At 31.7% G+C, this 19,641-nt stretch overlaps 1 protein-coding gene across 2 annotated transcripts in view; it reads right to left on the bottom strand.

Annotated features, from left to right (window-relative positions):
• Positions 1 to 2,434: 2,434 nt before the first annotated feature.
• The window catches only part of LOC134728245 (RPA-interacting protein B-like), a 40,932-nt gene continuing 23,725 nt past the window's right edge, over positions 2,435 to 19,641 (bottom strand). For both annotated transcript variants that reach the window (XM_063592784.1, XM_063592785.1), the window contains exons 2-8: positions 8,891 to 8,984; positions 7,604 to 7,780; positions 6,896 to 6,977; positions 6,092 to 6,203; positions 4,788 to 4,851; positions 3,610 to 3,747; positions 2,435 to 2,737 (exon numbers count right to left, since the gene is read on the bottom strand). In XM_063592784.1, coding sequence (XP_063448854.1) covers positions 2,708 to 2,737; positions 3,610 to 3,747; positions 4,788 to 4,851; positions 6,092 to 6,203; positions 6,896 to 6,977; positions 7,604 to 7,780; positions 8,891 to 8,974 — 687 coding nt within the window. In that variant the 5' untranslated portion in view covers positions 8,975 to 8,984 and the 3' untranslated portion in view covers positions 2,435 to 2,707. The remainder of the gene's footprint in view (positions 2,738 to 3,609; positions 3,748 to 4,787; positions 4,852 to 6,091; positions 6,204 to 6,895; positions 6,978 to 7,603; positions 7,781 to 8,890; positions 8,985 to 19,641) is intronic.

The following is a 19,641-nucleotide window of genomic DNA, read 5'->3' as shown; positions in this document are numbered from 1 at the left end:
CAGAAGTAAATTTTGTAAAAATAAAATTCCATTTTTTCCGTATTTTACTTATAAATGGACTTAGTTTTTTCTGCGGGGAAACATAACATTCACTCTGTAGTTAAAGTATTTAAAATTTTAATAACTTTCTTAAACTATCCTGGGTTTGTACCAAACTTGGACAGATGCTTGTTTATGATCATAAGATAATATCCAGAAGTTAATTTTGTAAAAAGATAACTCCATTTTTTCTGTATTTTTACTTTTAAATGGACTTAGATTTTCTACCAGTTAACATTACATACAGTCTGCAGTTAAAGTTTTCAAAACATTTATAATATTCATTAAGTATCCTAGATTTTTACCAAATTGGACAGAACCTTCTTACAATCATAAGATAGTATCAAGAGGAATATTTTTATTGATTTTTTTCCTCATTTTCGTCGAGCTTGCGATTTACAACAAAAGTAGGCAAGACACTGGGTTCCGTGGAACCCTTACAAATTTTTAATATAATAAGGACACGACTTAACCAATTTCATTTTTGAGGGAAGAGGTAGTATAAATTGCAACAAGCAGGCACGAAAAACATAACTTTTTTTGGTTTGAAACGTTCTTCTTGGGGGATTCTCTGTTTTCCCACCTTAAAACATCCTAAATTCTGCATATTGGACTTTCATCCTTTTTTAGGGTTAAATTAAATACTTATCACACCTATCATGATATATATAAATCGAGATATTGATCAAAAAGCATTTTCATGTTTTTTTAAATTTTATTCTGTCGGCACTTTTTTGAAATTAGACCTTCTGTGAAAAAAAATCATGACAAATTGGCCCTACCTCAAAATTTGCATTACTATGACATGAATGGATTTGGTTTTCATTAATATTTTCTAATTTTTTAAGACTTTGATATAATTTCAGCCACATAAAAATCTTGAATAGGAAAAATTATCAGCAATATTTTGGTCTCTATAAATTCTATCTAACTGAAATATTCTTGTTGAGAAGAGGGCACATGAGCAATTGTCTTGATCTTGTACTTGTGATTGAATTAATGTTGAAAGTCTGTAATATGAACCCTTTACTTTCAAGTATCACACAAATAAAACATCTTTAATAATTTCTAAAAATTAGGTTAAGGTCAGATGAACTATCGGTCCTGTTGCTTATAGAATCCATAAAACACACCAAAGCACAAAAACTTTACATTGACCAAGAAACACAGAAAGTTTATATGAACCCTGTCAGATATACATGTACACCCTACAATTATACCATACATCTAATATAATTGACATATTGATTATGGTATCTGATAAACTAACAAAACCAAGAAACTTAACATGACCATGAAAAAGAGATCAAGGTCATATGAAACTGGCTAGACAAGACGTATATAAAAATGTCCTGTACCAAGTCAGGAATATGGTCATTGTTCTATTATTGTTAGTTTCTGTGTGTGTTACATTTTAATGTTGCGTCGTTTGTTTTCTCTTATTTTTTAGTGTAAATTCACATTGCTATAAGACGTTTCCCGGTACTTGTCTATCCCAAATTCATGTATTTGGTTTTGATGTTATATTTGTTGTTCCTGTGGGATTTTGTCTGATGCTTGGTCCGTTTCTGTGAGTGTAACATTTTAGTGTTGTGTTGTTGTTCTCCTCTTATATTTAATGCGTTTCCCTCGGTTTTAGTTTTTTACCCCAATTTTGTTTTTTGTCCATGGATTTATGAGTTTTGAACAGCGGTATACTACTGTTGCCTTTATGTATACACCTTGCAATCCTTCAATACACAAATATAGTGGCTCTTTTGCCTATTAAATATAAGAAATAGACCAACACCAAAAAACTAAACATTTTCCAATGAAGCATGAAAACGAGATCAAGGTCAGATGAAATTGAGTTGGACATGTTAACCTTACAATCATTTCATATGCCTAATTTAAGAGGCTCTCTCTTTGTTGTATTATTTGAGATATAAACCAAACCCCAAAATTAAACATTGTTCACTGAACTATGAAAAGTATGTCAAAATAATATGAAACCTGGAAGTTGGACATGTACACCTTATAATCATTCAATACACCAAGTATGGTTGACCTACTCCTTCTAGCATCTAATATCCAAATAGACTTGACCATATATAATTAACCTTGACCAACGATCCATAATGAGACAGGCAAAGGAAAGTTTGTGTGATTATAAAACCTCTTTAACTCAAACAAGTTTAAGTCTTGTTCTAAGTCAGGCTATCTGGAACATACATTGTCAATGGTTAATGTTTATCTTTTGATTGTAGATATAAAAAGATGTGGTAGGACTGTTTATATGACAATTAACATAAACTATGGTATAAAGTATTGTGTTTGCAATTTGTTTAGTCTGCTGTTCTGCCTTATATTTTGTTTTGTTTTTTCTGTTATCTTTCTGTGTAATTAAAAGATTAACTATATCAACATAACAATTTATTTACAATCACGTTCATGTACCTGCACACAAAATTAGAATACTTCATTATCATAACTAATGTATTTTTACACATTCTCCATGTGTACACAGTTTAAGCACTTATTCAGTACACACAACAGCTTTCTAGAACACAAGAAGCTTTCGAGTCATTTTGCTTCTTGATTCCAAACATAGTCAACGTTTGGAGAAGCCAGCTCCTCCATTAATATCCTTTTGGTATTTGATCAGGTCTTCAATCCCATGACTTCTGGTCTAAATCACAATATACATCCAATCACAAGTCTGAAAGAACAAGACAAAATAAATGATAGATTATGATGCAATATCGTTTGTAATGTACATTTTGATTGGATTAAGTCATTAATTTTCAAAACGTACGCCAAGCACAGACGACATATGGCAGTTTTTAAATGTATGTTTTAAAGTTGTTTTCTATCAGTTTCATTAGAATGGAAGTATCTATATTGTATTGTAAGCTTTTTGACTGCATTAATTGGTGATTGCAAATAAGTTGACTGACTCCTAATTTTCATGTTTTTAACAGATACATTGATTGGTTGCTTTGTTGATTATTAAAATCACTTTCAGCTCTCTTAGCTAAGCCATGGGGACCAGACTTTATTGAAGTAGGAAACAGTGTACACCATGAAAACAGGCAAGTCAATATTAAAATCAGAGTCAAATTTGTCTTACAACACGTATGGTTTAAACTCGCAACTTCAGAGTTGACAGGCTAGTGATCACTGCAGATGAATTACTTACATCATTTTACATGATTATGAAGTATAAAAATGTAGTTATTTTTTAGCATAAATTTGCTATTTAATTGGTATGTAAGGAAATAATTCAAAACTGTTTTTTTTTAATTTGAAATATAGATCCTTCAAATTTTCAATATTTTCAGTTTTGCCAGTCCTAATGGCACGTAATTTGGGGGGGGGGGGGGCAAAACTTTTCAACTGTGGAAATTATTATATACTCCTGGTAAACTTGTTGTGGTTGCCTGCAATACATGTTTTGATTTTTAGTATTCTGTTGTATTTGACACTACTAAGAGTGTGTGGCCATAGGATACAATTCTCCAACAGAACTATTAGACTTCCTTGAACAGATTTAAGTAGACGTATGTTATTAGATTAAACAAAGGTACCTACCTTACAAGACATGAGTAAGTTATTACTGCCATAGTCCTGAACAGAAGAAAACACAGCCTCTCCTTCACAGGAAGTACTATGCTGGTTTATACCTTCTTCTAAAGAAGATTTAACATTGGCTAAGGTTATGCAGTCTTGCTGCAATAGGAAACAAAGCACATAATTTAAAGGCTATCACCTGAGAAATAATACAAAGCGTTTCACATCCTGTTTCAACCACCATAAGGATTATAGAATAAAACCTTTCTGGACTTAAATTTGCTATCTTCATACTTTTTTACAGAATAAAACCAAATGTTTTAAAACATTGCCTAATACTAACATCACTTGTTTTGCAACCGTTCTAAATTTAACTAATTAAGTGCAAATAGACTTGAAAATAATTATTTGTCTTTTTGATTGAGTAGTCATTTCAATACACCCTATCGCTATTTAGTCCATTCCTGGAAAAACAGTCATTTATACAACTTCCGGTTTATGTCATGCGGTCCGAAAATGGAGGTCATCAGCAATGAGCTGAGGGAGGAAAAACTTTAGAAAGTGATCATCAAGAAACTGTGATATAGTATGATTCACTTTTTTCGAAATTAAAATTGAAGTAAAAAAATATTTTGTTTGAAGTATTTACAGTAGTTTAAACAGGTCTCAATAAAAAGTATCATGCATGGTGAATTGTTTAAACAGTGTCCCAGATAGCTTCAACTGGATGAAAAAGTTGTGTAATTTTAGAACTTTTCCGGAATGGAATAAATAGCGATTAGGTGTATCGATATTTTATAGTGTCTTTTTATGTTGTAATGTTTCACTACTGTTTCAGGCTAGGCTGAAGATTGCCGCCTGTCAAAACTTTAAAACCTCCTGCATTTGTATGCACCTGACCTAAAACAGAAGACTGTAGATATTTGGTGTGGTTGAGAAGAGTTTCTCATTTCTTGTTTTTTAATATCGATTAGACTGTTTGTTTTCCTGAATTAATTGTTTTACATTCTTCCTTTTGAGGATCTTTATAGCTTGCTATTGGGTGTGAGCAAAGGCTTTGGGTAGAGGCTGGACACTGACCCATAATTGATTGCTTTTTACACAATGCGACTTGGATGGAGTTTTCTCATTGGAACTCATACCACATCTTCTTATTTCTATTGAGTCACAAATTGTAATAACTCAGAAGTTTAGCCTACCTCTGTATCTATTCTCAATCCACATCGGCAAAATATTACACCTTTGTTCTGTAACAACTGACTTCTGGAGAGAAAAAAGTATTTCAGTGAGTATAAGGAAATTTTGTCACTCTAGACATCTTTTGGTTAGTTGTGTTGTTTGTTTGCTGCCTTATTGATTCTTATCTTTTGGATCATACTTCTAACAGTTCCCCTTTTTCTTTCTGTAAAAACCTTTCTTTACACACTGTTCTTCATCGTTGGACCAAACTAAACGAATGCCATTTAAAATGACTCACAGTCACATTGTATCTTTATCAACAAGAGGTCGCTGCACTCATGACAATATCTTTTGTCATAAAGCTTAAATCACATGGAATCATTTCATAATGATTTGAGAGCTAAAATCTCTTAAACTATTAAAAGAAGAATATTGTTTTTATCCAAGCTAGATCGAGAAAAAAGCATGGACTTTAAAATTCAATTATTTAACTATCAAAATGGAATAAATGTGATAATTCATGAGTAAGAATATGTTTCTCTAATTGATTATCAAACTCATTTTCATTATTGATATACATGTACAATATGATTAAAAAAAATACTTTTAAACAATTTTGTACAATTTTTGAAACATTTTTGACAATATAATAGCATGCATGTTTGTTACACAGCCCGAAATCTGTAGACCAGTATCCATCTTGAGATAACTAATTAAATTTTGATCAATAAGGAACTGAGATGAAATGAATGACAATTGAGGAAACGGTATAATCAGGTAAAAAATTCTAACAATATATGTCAACTAAAATGTAAAATCCCAAAAAATACTGAACTTTGAGAAAAATTTGAAACAGAAAATCGCTAATCAAATGGCAAAACCAAATGATAAAACACATAAAACGTATAGACAACAACTGTCATATTCCTGAGAGCTGTTCCAGAAAATGCTATGTCCCCCCAGGGACGGCACTTTTTTTTTAACCCCCACCACCCACAGAAATAAAAGTTAATTAGAACAGCACTCCCTTTGCATTTTGGTATTTCAAATACAACCATCCACATAATATTTAAAAAAATTGCCTTCCCTGGGGGGGATATAGTATTTTCTGGAACAGCCCTGATTTGGTACATGCATTTTTAAATGTAGAAAATGGTAGAATGAACCTGGTTTTATAGTGCTAAACCTCTCACTTGAATGACAGCTACATCAAATTCCATTATATTTACAACGATGTGTGAACAAAACAGACATAATAGGTAAAATTGTCAGAATAGGGGTACAGCAGTCATATGTGTCAAAATATTTAAAATGACTAACTTACTTTTGACAAATAGGACATATCACTTCATCAGTACAAAGTCTTTCTATGGCTGTACATAATGATTTCTCTTCTTGTTGTAAACTATTTTCATATTCATCAATCATCCTTTTCTCTGCAAAACAAAAATAGAAGAATCTCTAAAAAAATTTAAGAGATATGCTGTTGATTGATAGTATATAGAATTACAAAAATTGATAAAAACTGTAATCAACCAAGCAGAATAATTTTGCTTGATTGTTGTTTAATATCCAGGAGAATGTGTGAGCAATCAATGGAACAATTGTTTAATCATCTTCTACATTCTTTTGCTAAATGAAGGCAACAATAGTATATCGCTGTTTAAAATTCATAAAACATTAGAGAAAAAACAAATCCGGGATTACAAACTAAAACTGAGGGAAACGTATCAAATATGAGAGAACAAAGACACAACAGTGAATTAAACTATAATGTAACAATGACCATTTTTCCCGACTTGGTACAGGGCAATTTAGAAGTACCTAAACATGCTAAATATAATTTGTTCTTTTTAAATTAAAAAAAACCAAAAAAAACACAAATTGTCAAAGACAAAGCTGATTTTTTTCCAACCATTTAACTTTCTGCGAGACAATGCTCTCTAAAAAAATTATCTGTTCATTAATCTAATCAATTGATACTTTGCTCCAATAACCTGTAAACTTTGTTACCTTTTAACAAAATTTCCCATGATATTTAATCAAAAGAAGTTCTAGTTCGTTGTAAGGAAAAATGCTAGATACAAGAATTTTGTTACTCATTATAATGTCACAATACTCCACATACCTTCTTGGATAAGCTCTTGTTGAATGTCATCAAAATATGTTACATATTCATCAACATCAAAGTCTTTTTTTTCTGTTTCCATCTAGAAAGACATGAAAGAGGTAAATGGTTTTGAATTTGGTACACATTTCACACATGTTTCCATCTAGAAAGAGGTAAATAGTTTTGAATCTAGCATATATTATTTAACACACATACAATGAAATTACACCAACAAACAAAACATTTTGTTTTATGTTTCTATGTACCGGTATATGTATTTATACAGGTATTTCTCTGTACTAAATATAAATGTGCACATCACGTCCCATATCAGGAATGTCATTAGTCTTGTACATGTTATTAAGGATTTTTTTTTGTAATAATTTCATGTTTTTGTGTTGTTCGTTCATTGAAATTTTTCATAGTTTCTTTTATTTTTTTCTGGAACTTTTTGTATAATTAATAGATTTAACATATTTAATGACTACAGCATGTTGACCTCTGTCTTTTGGTCATTTGTGTTCATGCAGTTGCTACCCTTATATCAACAACTCTAATTATTCCTCAACCATTACTTTAAACAAAAAAGAAAAAATCAAGAAAAATTGAATAAAAGGTTATTCAACTATCATCTGTTAAAGAATGTGTTAAATATGTGATTCATTTAATTTGTAGCCATTTGTAATTCATGTTATTCAATGAAATGCTTGATATAAATACTTTTACCTCAATATCATCAAAAGTAGGTGACCCCTGAAATGACCTTTGTATTATCTTCAGTTCCTCTCTCATTAACTCGTGTATAAAGTTATCATTAGCATCCTTCTCCATTTCTTTACTGTTTATACCACGGAATCGGTCCTGGAACTTCGACCTGCTTTGTCTCAATCTGTCCAAACATCTCTGAATCAAGTACAATATATGTAATTATCTCCCTTCAGAAATGTAAACATCAGAAAACTGTCATAATGCAGTCTTGTTCAATTATCTTACTAAGACTTAAGAAATCAACCAATCTTAATATTGGATATGTTGATTTGAACACCAATTTCTCCTTGTTCTGAGCTAGTCAAGCTTTTATAGAGAAGCCTAGCCTTAGTTGGCAATTTAAAAGTATAGTCATTCATTCATTTGTTATATTTGTGAGATAATAATGATGCAAAATTGTTTTATGATTGTCTGTTCTTATCTTCAATGTGTATTTGTTATGCTGTAGGAAAAGTCACTATAACATGAAGTAAGCTTGTACTCAAAATGTATGCAAAAGTATAAATCAAAGTGCTTGTATGCAATGAGTAAAGGTTGCCTAATTTATCAGAGAACAAAAATAAATATTGCATTGTATATAACATATGAAGTTGATTCAACAAAAATTCTGAAACAAAGGAAGATAACTACACGTGTAGACAAAGGAAGATAACTCCAATTTTTAAATATGACTTTAACAATGACATCATTTATATTTTTAGAACAAATATATAAGATTCCTGCACCTTGTAAAAGTTGTGCAATTTTCTTGACCGGTGCACATGGTTTAACATCATTTTGTGACATGAATGTTTGAGCACATTTCATTCAATTTCAATTGATAGAATGTATAAAATGTTATGATCAATAAACTATCTTTTGAGTACTAAAAAGATAGTGATAAGCCTTAGAAGACTATAAAATCAAGTCAGTACCATATAGGTTTTTAATTGCATTTCATGCAATCTTAGCCCAAAAAATAGTGAAAACTTATGGATAATAAGGTTTTATACTGTCATGATAATGCCCATTTCTGTTTTTTTTTTCATTGGCATTACACCTTTAACTTCTTTAAAGCATTTGGATGCTTGAGAAGCTTTCTATAAATTCTTTACTCTTTGAATGTTACATTTGAGTAGTTATTTTGTTACTTGTTTGTATCAATCTTAAAAAGGCATAAAAAAATTAAGTACAACCATCATGACCATGACAGTATCATTTTTTCTCATACATGTAAGCATTTAAATCAGAGAGTTATTTAAGTACCTTTCTATAAGTCTCTTTCCATGGTGGCGTTTTAGCTTTGTACATGTCCCTGTGGTTCTTTTTTGTCTTTTCACTTCCTGACATACTTCTTTATCTAGAAAAATAAATAAAATATATGTAAGCTAAATATATATATTTACAACATATAAATTGTAAGGCATCTTTAATGTGTGTATGTGTGTTTGAAATTGAAGATGGGTTTAATACCAATAAATGGAGATACAGTAGATTCCGGTTATTTGCATAGCCTATTTGTCAGACAAAGTTATGCAATAAAGCAGAGTATGCTTATAACCGAAATGCCAAATGACAGAGTCAAATATAGACAGATCAGGACCTGAAGAAAGATGAACATCTGTAATACACACTAATAAAAATTCTATGTCTAGTGTCATATGTGTTATTTCATTTAATTTCTTTAAATAAAGATTTTAAACACATTTTGTTTTAGTTTGTATTTAGGTTTGGAAAAACTTCTGACTTTCCTTTACCTGGGATACGAAAATAACCTGTTCTAAAAATAGATATGTTTCTATAACCCATATGTACAATGTACATTGCTATGCTTTTAATTAAAATACACTTTTAAACAATACTTCAGTTTATAATTATTTTAACAATAGATGTGTAATGAATTGCCTTTGATATGCAGTTGGACATTGAAGTAACATCTTGTATATACGAAAAAACTAACGAGGTGTTATGCAAAGCAGTAATGGGGCCCTGTATGGGTTATTTGCTGGACACAAGTGTTGAAAGTGAGAAAATATAATAATTAAAAGTAAAAACTCTTTTTATAAAATATCAACAATAAATGATTGATGTCTCAAATTCTTTAACCATTTATACGACATGTCGCCAGAAACGAGGAACTTTCAAAGTACCGTTCGAACCGTTCTCAAAGAAATGGGCAAGGAAAAGAATTTCAAGTTTGTAGGAAATCCACTGTTACCAAAAGAAACATAGGATATACTGCGGCTTGGTGTATGGAATTGCAGGGGATGGTCCACCAAAACGAATGACAACTCAATATTCCACGAAAAACTGCTAAACTATTCGAATTGTGATATTTTATGTATATGTGAAACATTTTTACGTGTAGATGAGTTTTTAACTGTTGATGGTTTTAGATTTTATGGTAGTACAGTAGACTCCACCTAATCGGATATCGGTTAAACGAATATATCGGCTATTGTAATATTATGTCAAAACACCGAACCATTCCCTATACATTTCAGTCAAAATACATCGGATAATCGAATATTGGTTATTAGAATATATCGGCTAATTGGATAGGAATATTCATGAAAAATGTGTGAAAACCCTGTACAATCGAATATTTTGAAATAATTTCATATTTTTCTTGACAGGAAATGAAGCCGGAAGTTGCGCCATTACGAAGTTTAAGAAAACTTCAGTACAGAAATGTTTCATTTTATTAATAAAACGATCTTTTACAGTCAAATAAAACATGTTTTTTCTTGTTGTCTTGTTTATTCTATGAATCTGATATTATATTTTGCCTAAGATGTGTTTATTATGTGTTTATCCAAATGGGATCGTTATCATTTACTTCACAAACAACGACACGACAGAAATAATAAACTGTGCATGATGTTCATCAATATTTATTAAATATGAATGAAAAGTACCTTTTATTAAAATATATATAAAAGTCCCTTGTAAAATTAAGGAATCGTTTGTCAATAGCATATCCCAGGTGAAATAGATTTATGTAACTTGTACACACGTACGCCATTTTCCTAATTTTTATAATCATAAAAGTAGTTGTATTTCTCGAAATTGGAAATGTGTTTCATAAATAAAAAACTGTAGAAAATTAGATCCGAGTTCGATCAACTTCTTAAGCTATTAATAGATTTACCTGTGGCCTACTTCCCAGAATTCATAGTTATTTTTAGCTTTTACCTGTTTTAACACTTAACACACAAATGAAACAAATCACGCAAAAACAACAAGTCTCATTATTTAAGAGGTATATATTTTATTCAGATAATCAACACATAATTAAAAATCAACAGACTGACAGATAAACAAAATACATTATAATCAACTGATCGATCTATTACTCAATCAACCGAATTATCCGAACTTGTACCTGAAAAAAACATTGAGATTATAGTTACAAATTTCCATTAATAAAGCAGCTTTAATAGCTATTGGTATCTTAGGGTTGTGTCTGTCAAGTTTGAAAAAAAACTTGGAGGAATATACGTTCATCGGCTAATTGAATATATCGGACAATCGGATATTTTTAGCTGACATTTTGGGTATCCGATTGGCCGGAGTCTACTGTAATAGGAAATATATACACAAAAAAGCAACGCGAGGGTCAGCAGGGGTTGGTGCTTTCGTGAATGAAGAATTATTGAATTCATTTAACATTGGTATTATAGATGATACTACGGAAGGAATAATGTGGTTGGAATTTTCAGATAAGTTTTCCAAAAAATGCTTCTACGTAGTGGCATGTTATTTACCCCCTGCTGACACATGTAGGCCAGTGGATGCCGACGTTTATTTCCAAACTCTTTTAAACCAAATATATTCATACCAACATAAAGGAAAAATATTTATATGCGGTGACATGAACGCACGTGTAGGTGCTAATTCTGATTTTATAGAAGGCGTCGATTTAGTGAAACCACGAAATGTTATAGATCATGTAGAAAATCACCATGGAGATGTTTTCATGAATTTTTTAAGTGATGTCAATTTTGGAATGTTAAATGGACGATATAATGATAATGAATTTACATGTATATCAACAAACGGTAAATCAGTAGTAGATTACATATGTGTTCCCTATGAGGATATGGAATTTATTAGTGATTTCAAAATAGTATCGATGTTGGAAATTTCTAATGATATTACATATATTCCTGATAGTTTACCGGACCACTCATTGCTTTATTGTGATTATAAATTATCTTTCGATTTAAACCCGAATTCACAGCATGCACCGATCAGTAATACACGTATAAAATACAATTTTGGAGCGATTCCTAGTGACTTCTTATTGAATCAGGAAATTCAGGTGAAATTAATTGAAACAATTGAGAAAATTGAAAATTATATAGAAATATCAAATGACGTGCAAAATGCATACGATGAATTCGAGGATTTAGTTAAATGTGAAATCAATAACAAATTACCGACTTATACCAATGCTACTGGTCGTGATAAACGTAAGAAAATATGTTATAAACCGTATTGGAATGAAACTCTTTCAGCCCAATGGAAGACCGTACGCAAATCCGAGAAGAAATGGTTACGTTTCACTGGTCCGAACTGTACAAAGCGTAAACTGAAGGAAGAATATTGTGTAGAAAGAAAAACTTTTGATCGCTTAAACAGAAAATTTAAAAGACAATTTCAGAGTCAAGAGCGACAGAAACTTGAAAACAAACTCGATGAGACTAATCAGCGTGACTTTTGGAAGTCAATAGGAAATTTAGGCATCGCTAGTAACCGTAAACATTGTATACCATTAGCTATAGTGGACGAGGATGGAAACGAGGCAATGGAAAAAAATGTTGTTCTTAACAAATGGAAAAACGATTTTCAAACTTTATTCCATCAAAATGGTTACAGTGACTCGGACCTTGATGAATCAACATTTAATACTGAAGTCGATGTTTCGCCGTTAAACGAACCTATCTCCAGGGAGGAAGTTTTGCAGGCAGTATTACGTGCAAAGTTGCGCAAGGCAGCTGGAATAGACAATATTCCAGCTGAAGTTTTGAAAAATGACACGGCAGTAAATCTTTTATTCCAAATTATAAGTGGGTGCTTCAATATTGGTAGAGTTCCAACTCAGTGGACTAGTGGAATCATAAACCCTATTCTTAAACAAGGAACAGATGATGACAGACAACCATTGAATTACAGGGGGATAACTTTAATTTCAGTGCCTTGCAAAATTTACTGCAATATTCTCAATCACCGTCTAAGTACCTGGCTTGAGAAAAACAACGTTTTATGCGACGAACAAAATGGGTTCAGGAAAGGTCGAAGCTGCGAAGAACATATCCATTCTCTATATTCCGTCTTAAACGATCGTAAAATTTCTAGAAAATCGACATATGTGTGTTTTGTAGACATGCGCAAAGCTTTCGACACCGTACAACATAACTTATTATGGTATAAACTTCAGAAAATTGGTGTGCGTGGAAATTTTTTTAGCAGCAATTGAGTCTTTATATAAGGAAGTCAAATGTACTATTCGTATTAACAATGACCATACCCCGTGGTTCAACGTAGAGACCGGAGTGAAACAGGGCTGTATCATATCACCGACATTGTTTTCTGTGTATATCAATGATCTCTCACAACGTATCAATTCCCTTGAGTGTGGATTACAGCTTGATGATTTTTGTCTCAGTATACTGCTTTATGCTGACGACATAGCTTTAATTGCACCCGATGAAAGTAGTCTCCAACGCATGCTTGATATTGTGTCTGACTGGTGTACAACATGGAAACTGTCCATAAATGTGAATAAAACTAAAGTCATTCATTTTCGACCGCAGTCTTTCGATCGTTCTGAATTTAACTTTAAATGTATGGAGAATGATATCGATTATTGTGACTCATATAAATATCTTGGTGTTTGGATGGATGAACATCTTACATTTATGAAAAACTCAAAAGAATTAGCTAAGGCAGCCAGTCGTGCTCTGGGAAGTTTAATGACAAAAGTGGTATTAGCAGGAGGAATGACTCATAAGGTGTACACTAAACTTTATACAGCTATGGTGGAACCGATATTACTATACGGTAGTGGCATTTGGGGCTATTTCAGCTGTACAAAACAGAGCCTGCAAATATTTTGTCTCCGTTGGAAAACTGACCTCGAATGTAGCTACTCGTGGTGATATGGGATGGACATCTTGTCACACAAAACAACGACTACATTACTGTAGGCTATTGTGTAGACTTCTTCGCACCGAACATACTAGAACATCATTTAAAATATTGAAATGGACATCTATGAAGAAAAAGGGCTGGGCTTTTGAAGTTGACAAAATTGTAAATAGTTTAAACATTAGAGATATTGTATACGACTTGTCTTATTCCATAAAAACTGTTATGAGAACTGTTATTGAAAAATTGGTAGAACTCGACAATACAGAGTGGCACAGAGAACTTTTCAATGACAGGCGCAATATACAAAATGGCAATAAATTACGCACATATAGACTGTTTAAAAACAATGTAAAAACTGAACCGTATGTTTGCCTCAATATGGCTAGGCCGGAAAGACGAACTATGGCTCTGTTCCGGTCCGGTGCACTACCCCTTGCCTACGAGATCGGCAGGTACTCCAGGCCGCCTATTCCGGTAGAAGAAAGACTCTGAGTGTTTTGTAACCTTGATAATGTAGAAAATGAAAAACACTTTCTTCTTGAATGTGAACTTTATAGTGACTTACGGTATAATTTATTTTCCGAATGCTCTAAATATATTGATAACTTTAGCAATCTTGATATGGACGATAAATTTATACAAATCATGAACTGTTCGAGTATCCAACACTATTTGTGTAAAATATTACATAAGTTTTTTATTCGAAGAAAATTATTTTCATAGTAAATATATTTTAATCAGAATTTATAACTGTTCTTAATTTAACATACAAATTGTTACCAGTAGAAAATTTTAATACAGGCAGTAATTTTTAAACTTTATATTACATTGTATACGTCAATTTTAACAATGATAGTCAAGAAATTATTATATATTCAGATTTTTAATTTGTTTTTAAAAAACTTTGATAACGGAAATTTTTACAAGTATAAGAACTACGATATAGGAAAATTTTATAAGTATAAGAAACAATTTTAATGAGTAACTGAATGTTTAGTTGTTTTATCTAGTGATCATTAATTGTATAAAGTTTTATACTGTTAGTGTCTCATAAGTCAGTATTTATGGCTGGATATTGATTGTTTTATGTGTAAATATTATAATTGTTGTATATATATGGGCAGGAATTCACTAGTGAAATTTTAGGGTCAATAGTGTTTATCCAATTAAAAAATAAAGAAATCATGCAAATATGGAGAATAAACATTGTTTAAATAGCAAAGTGGGTTAGTCTTTATTGCCACATGCAAAAAAAATGGATCCAATTAAAAAAAAAAAAAAAATCAGCACTTGTTATGTGCTGGCAGCTGAAAACTGTAGACAAAAAGTGTGACATTTCTGCAGTGGCAAAACCCCTAGTCATATTTAGAATATGCCTGAAGAATTGTTCTACTATAATAGTTGAAAATCAACTGCAAAATGATCGGTCTATCATTTAGAAACCCCATTTTGTACAGAATCCGATTATTGCTGCAAATAAAATACGTTTGAAAATGGACAAGTGCATGTAACTTTTCGGGTCAACAAATGTTACATGCACCTTTTCATTAGCTGATTAGCTTTGGAAGCAAGTTATTGGTCCAGCATGGCAAATTTTGAAAGGTGTCAACAATGGTTACAATTTGGATTTCATGATTTTTATCAATCAACTGAAGTTTGAAAAATATAGAAGGTAAGAAAATTTATTTCATTTTCGTGTCAATACTGCCCAATAATACTCATCTTTTTATAACAGTTGTATACTTTTTATAGTAAGCATTAACATAACTATTTTTTTCAAATTTCAACCCACTGATAATTACATTAAAATGTGGCTTTGTCATCTTTCACACTTGGCATCTACCAGTGATCAAGCAGATGATAAGAGAGTGGGACCAGGTTAATTTTGACCTCACAATGAAGTGTTACATGCACTTTTTGTGTAAATTAGGTTCTTTGATAATGATGTGTGACTTGCTTTGCAATTTTGTCAAAAAATATAAGTTTATCTTGTATTTAAACAGGTTTGACCCTTACGATATTCATTTTATTGCTGGAGAGATTTCTGTACATAACATTGACACGAAAATATTTACCAAGGAAAGGTGTCTATGATACATGCAAAAGCTTTTTTTTGTACGGTTTGCCTTATCAATCTAATTTTTTACATGAAATACCACAGATTAATTGCCAATTTGATTAACTAGAACTTGTATTCATTCTCAGCATTATAAAGATAACTGGCCCCTTAATTTGAAAACATAAAATGTAACATTGACACCAGAATAAAAACAATATTACTTTATTACACTTAAAGCATAACTGGCCAGTGCATAATATTAAATCAAATGTAAATTTATGCTGAATTTTTAACAGAGAAGTTGTTGATCTTTCTTGATTTCTAGACTTTACAATATTTACTTGTAATTCTTATCGTTTAAAGGCATGTAACATTGACACATCTTCTGCGTCCAGGTTACATGCTACAACCTAATAAATGTGCATACAATTATTCAATCAATAAAATCTTGTTGAAATTTAAAATTTGCTTCATTAAAATGATATTAAAGAAATAAATGAGTTTTAATTATTTGTGTTTATTTTTTTCCTGATTGACTAGCAATTTTTCCTCATCATTTGTTGGTGTTCCTGTCAATGTTACATACATAACCCAGAATTATAATGTTTTAAAAGCATTGATTTCCAAACCTCTGTTATGAGCTTTAAAATGAGTTTATCTGAGTTTATAAATGACTAACATCTGAAATATTGTCATCACACAATTTCTTTGATGCTCCTATGATAACTTTATGAGTAACATGGACTACGATTTTTGTATCAGGTCTTTTTTGTGTTACATGAGAAGATTTTACTGTGTTGAAATCAACAGTTAATCTAATTTTTAATATTCAAAGTTATTATTATGATACTTATTTTAAAAAATAATGTATAAAGTAAACCCAAATTAAACTTTTTTTTCATTAAGAAATTGTGTATGTAACATTGACAGAGTCTATTATTTAGACTTTCACATGTTCAGGCCAGTGTTACATGCGTAAACAAAACTTACTGCCATATGGAGCTATTATCTTATTTTTTATTTTACAAAATTAAAGCGTTTTTATGTTTTCCTGTTTAATTTGTCTTTTAACACTAGTTAGTAACATTGACAACAATATTTTGTGTCCAAATTTTTTTATGTTACATGCAAAGGTATTACTTCCTTAAAGTCAGACATTTATATAACATTTTATAACCTAAATGATTAATTAGATATTACTGGGCAGCAATTATATTATTTCTCCAAAGTTGACTATTAAGCACACCACTTTCATCTTCTGGTCTTCATGTATGTAACATTGACATACAACCTTTTACTTTCTGTCAATGTTACATGCATGAACAGAACTGATAACATTTACTAACTCCTTTGCTCTATTAAGAGATTATTGATAATTTAACTTGTTTTACCACCATCAAACTTCATCTTTATTTCTAAATTTAGACATTCTTTTTAGAAGTGTATTTTCTTCATTGACAACAAAATTGGTGTCGGTCTTGAAAATTTACATGCAATTTTTAATAAAAAAAAATCTACAGGCAATATAAGCCTAAAAAGGAAAAAGTTGATCAGCAATAAATGTGATGAAGAAAACTCTCAGGAAGATGCTGCAAAAAGATACTGTCCCTGTCAACCAGTCAGATGGTGATGTCCCTGGCAGCCAGACAGATGGTGATGTCCCTGTCAGCCTGGAAGATAGTGATGTAAATATCAGTCAATCAGTTAGTTGGTGATGTTCCTGTCAGTCAGTCAGTCTGTGATGTTCTTGTAATCCAGTCAGAGGGTAATGTCCCTGTCAGCCAACAGATGGTGATGTCCTAGTCAGCCTGGCAGATGGGGATGTTCATATTAGTCAGTCAGTTGGTGATGTTCCTGTCAGCCAGTCAGATGGTGATGTCCCTGTCAGCCAGTCAGATGGTGATGTCCCTGTCAGCCAGTCAGATGGTGATATCCCTTTCAGCCTGTCAAATGGTGATATCCCTTTCAGCCTGTCAAATGGTGATAACCCTAGCTATCAGCCTGGCAGATTATGATGTCTGTGTTAGCCAGTCTGATAAGGTCCCTATTAGTGAGTCAGGTGGTGACGGTCCTTTAAGCCAGTCAGATAGTAGTGTTTGTCTGTGTCAGAAAACCAGATGATGGTGACTGTGTATGCAGACATACAAGTGATCTCCAATTTGACCATTCTACAGCAGTGTAGAAGATAGTTATTTCAAAATCTTGTTTATTTATCCCTTTTCAATCACCAGTCAACACATGTATCATGTGTATTTACTGATGCTCATTATAGAAATCATGAGAAATTCCATTTGTAACATATTTTTTTTAATTGTTATGCCAATAATTGACATTCCAGAATATCTTTTGCATTATAAGAGGTTCAGGCTCCTTCTGATTTCAAAATAATAATAATAAACTCATCATGGATACCAGAATTGAAATTTTGTAGGCCAGTAACGCTTTTCGTTTACAAAAGACTCTTCAGTGACGCTAATTAAAAAAACAACAAAGTAAAAGAAGGCCAAATAAAGTTGAAAACAGGACTATGGTCTAGTGGGTGTTGGTTTTCTCTTCTGAATTGTTTTACACTGGTCATTATGGGGCCCTTTAAATTGTGGCTTCCTGTAGTTTAGGTAACAAGTTTTCAAGATGAAATGGCATTGAAAAATCGAAACAAGATATTTGAGAGTTTCTATATTATTGTAAATTTTATAATCTATGCATGGATTTTGGTTCTGATTAAGGGTAGATTAATTGGTTTTTTTTTTTTTTGTTTTTTCAGATAGATAGTTGAAAATGTTGGAGACAGAAAACAAGAAACTTGTTTTGAATGTTTGAAATAAAATTTATTGTTTAAACCTTAAAAAGTTATCATAAATGTAAGATTTACCAGCAGAAATAAAACGAGATATTGGGTAATATGTCTATCAGACAACAACCTCAAAGATGAAACCCAAATTGTTCTTTATAGAAGTTATGTAAACGATTGAAAATAATATTCTCAATAAATGCAGCTGTATCAACCTCTCGTAGATTTGTCCATATTTTGTCTTGGTTTTTCATACTATTAATTTTAAGTGTAACTGTGTCACATGAATGAGGGATACATGTAATCATTTTGTACCCTTACTTTGTCAGTATTAGTTATTGAGTGAGAAACTTGTGGATGCTGATGGTTGTGTGGTTGTCTTCTTATCAATCTCATCCCTGTGCATAAAAAAACGGGTTGCTTAAACTTACTGATATAAAAATGTTTCATGTTGTGGAAATTTTGGATGACTCCTTCATCAATTGATCTATCTTTGGTCTTAATTTGATTTTTCTGGTTATTTTGACATTTGAATATCTTTTAATTTAGCCTTCCATAGTGTACCACCATGAACAAGCATAACTACTGGTATAGTTAAAAAATATGTCTGCTGTCTGAAATTTAGGTGAATGTGTGACAAAAAGGCATTTTAGGCATAAGACAATATCTATAGTTTATCGTTTAATTGTAATCTATAATAAATTACCCGTTTTAACAATGCGTTAACGATAAATGCATATGAAATCATTCTTTTATCCTTGGTTGTTATGAGACGCGTTAATTGTTACTAGGGTGCTCTCTTCGAGGTCCGCGCTCTTGGTATATAAAGACACTGATTCATAGTGCGAGTTCGCTCATTTGTTATTTGGCCGTTGATGGTTAAACATCGGGAAGAAAATAGCAGCAGATAATAATGTTAGAATTGAGAAGTTTGTAAACCTAGTTGAGTTGAAAGCATTGTGGTTTTGAAGCAAGCGGTTTTTGAAGTCTTTACGATTGTTGCAAGCTACC

The sequence above is a fragment of the Mytilus trossulus genome, chromosome 8 (genome assembly GCF_036588685.1).
Source record: "Mytilus trossulus isolate FHL-02 chromosome 8, PNRI_Mtr1.1.1.hap1, whole genome shotgun sequence".
In the NCBI taxonomy this organism is placed as follows: Eukaryota; Metazoa; Mollusca; class Bivalvia; order Mytilida; family Mytilidae; genus Mytilus; species Mytilus trossulus.
Note: the sequence above shows the minus strand (reverse complement) of the source record. Positions and strands in the feature narration are given on the sequence as shown.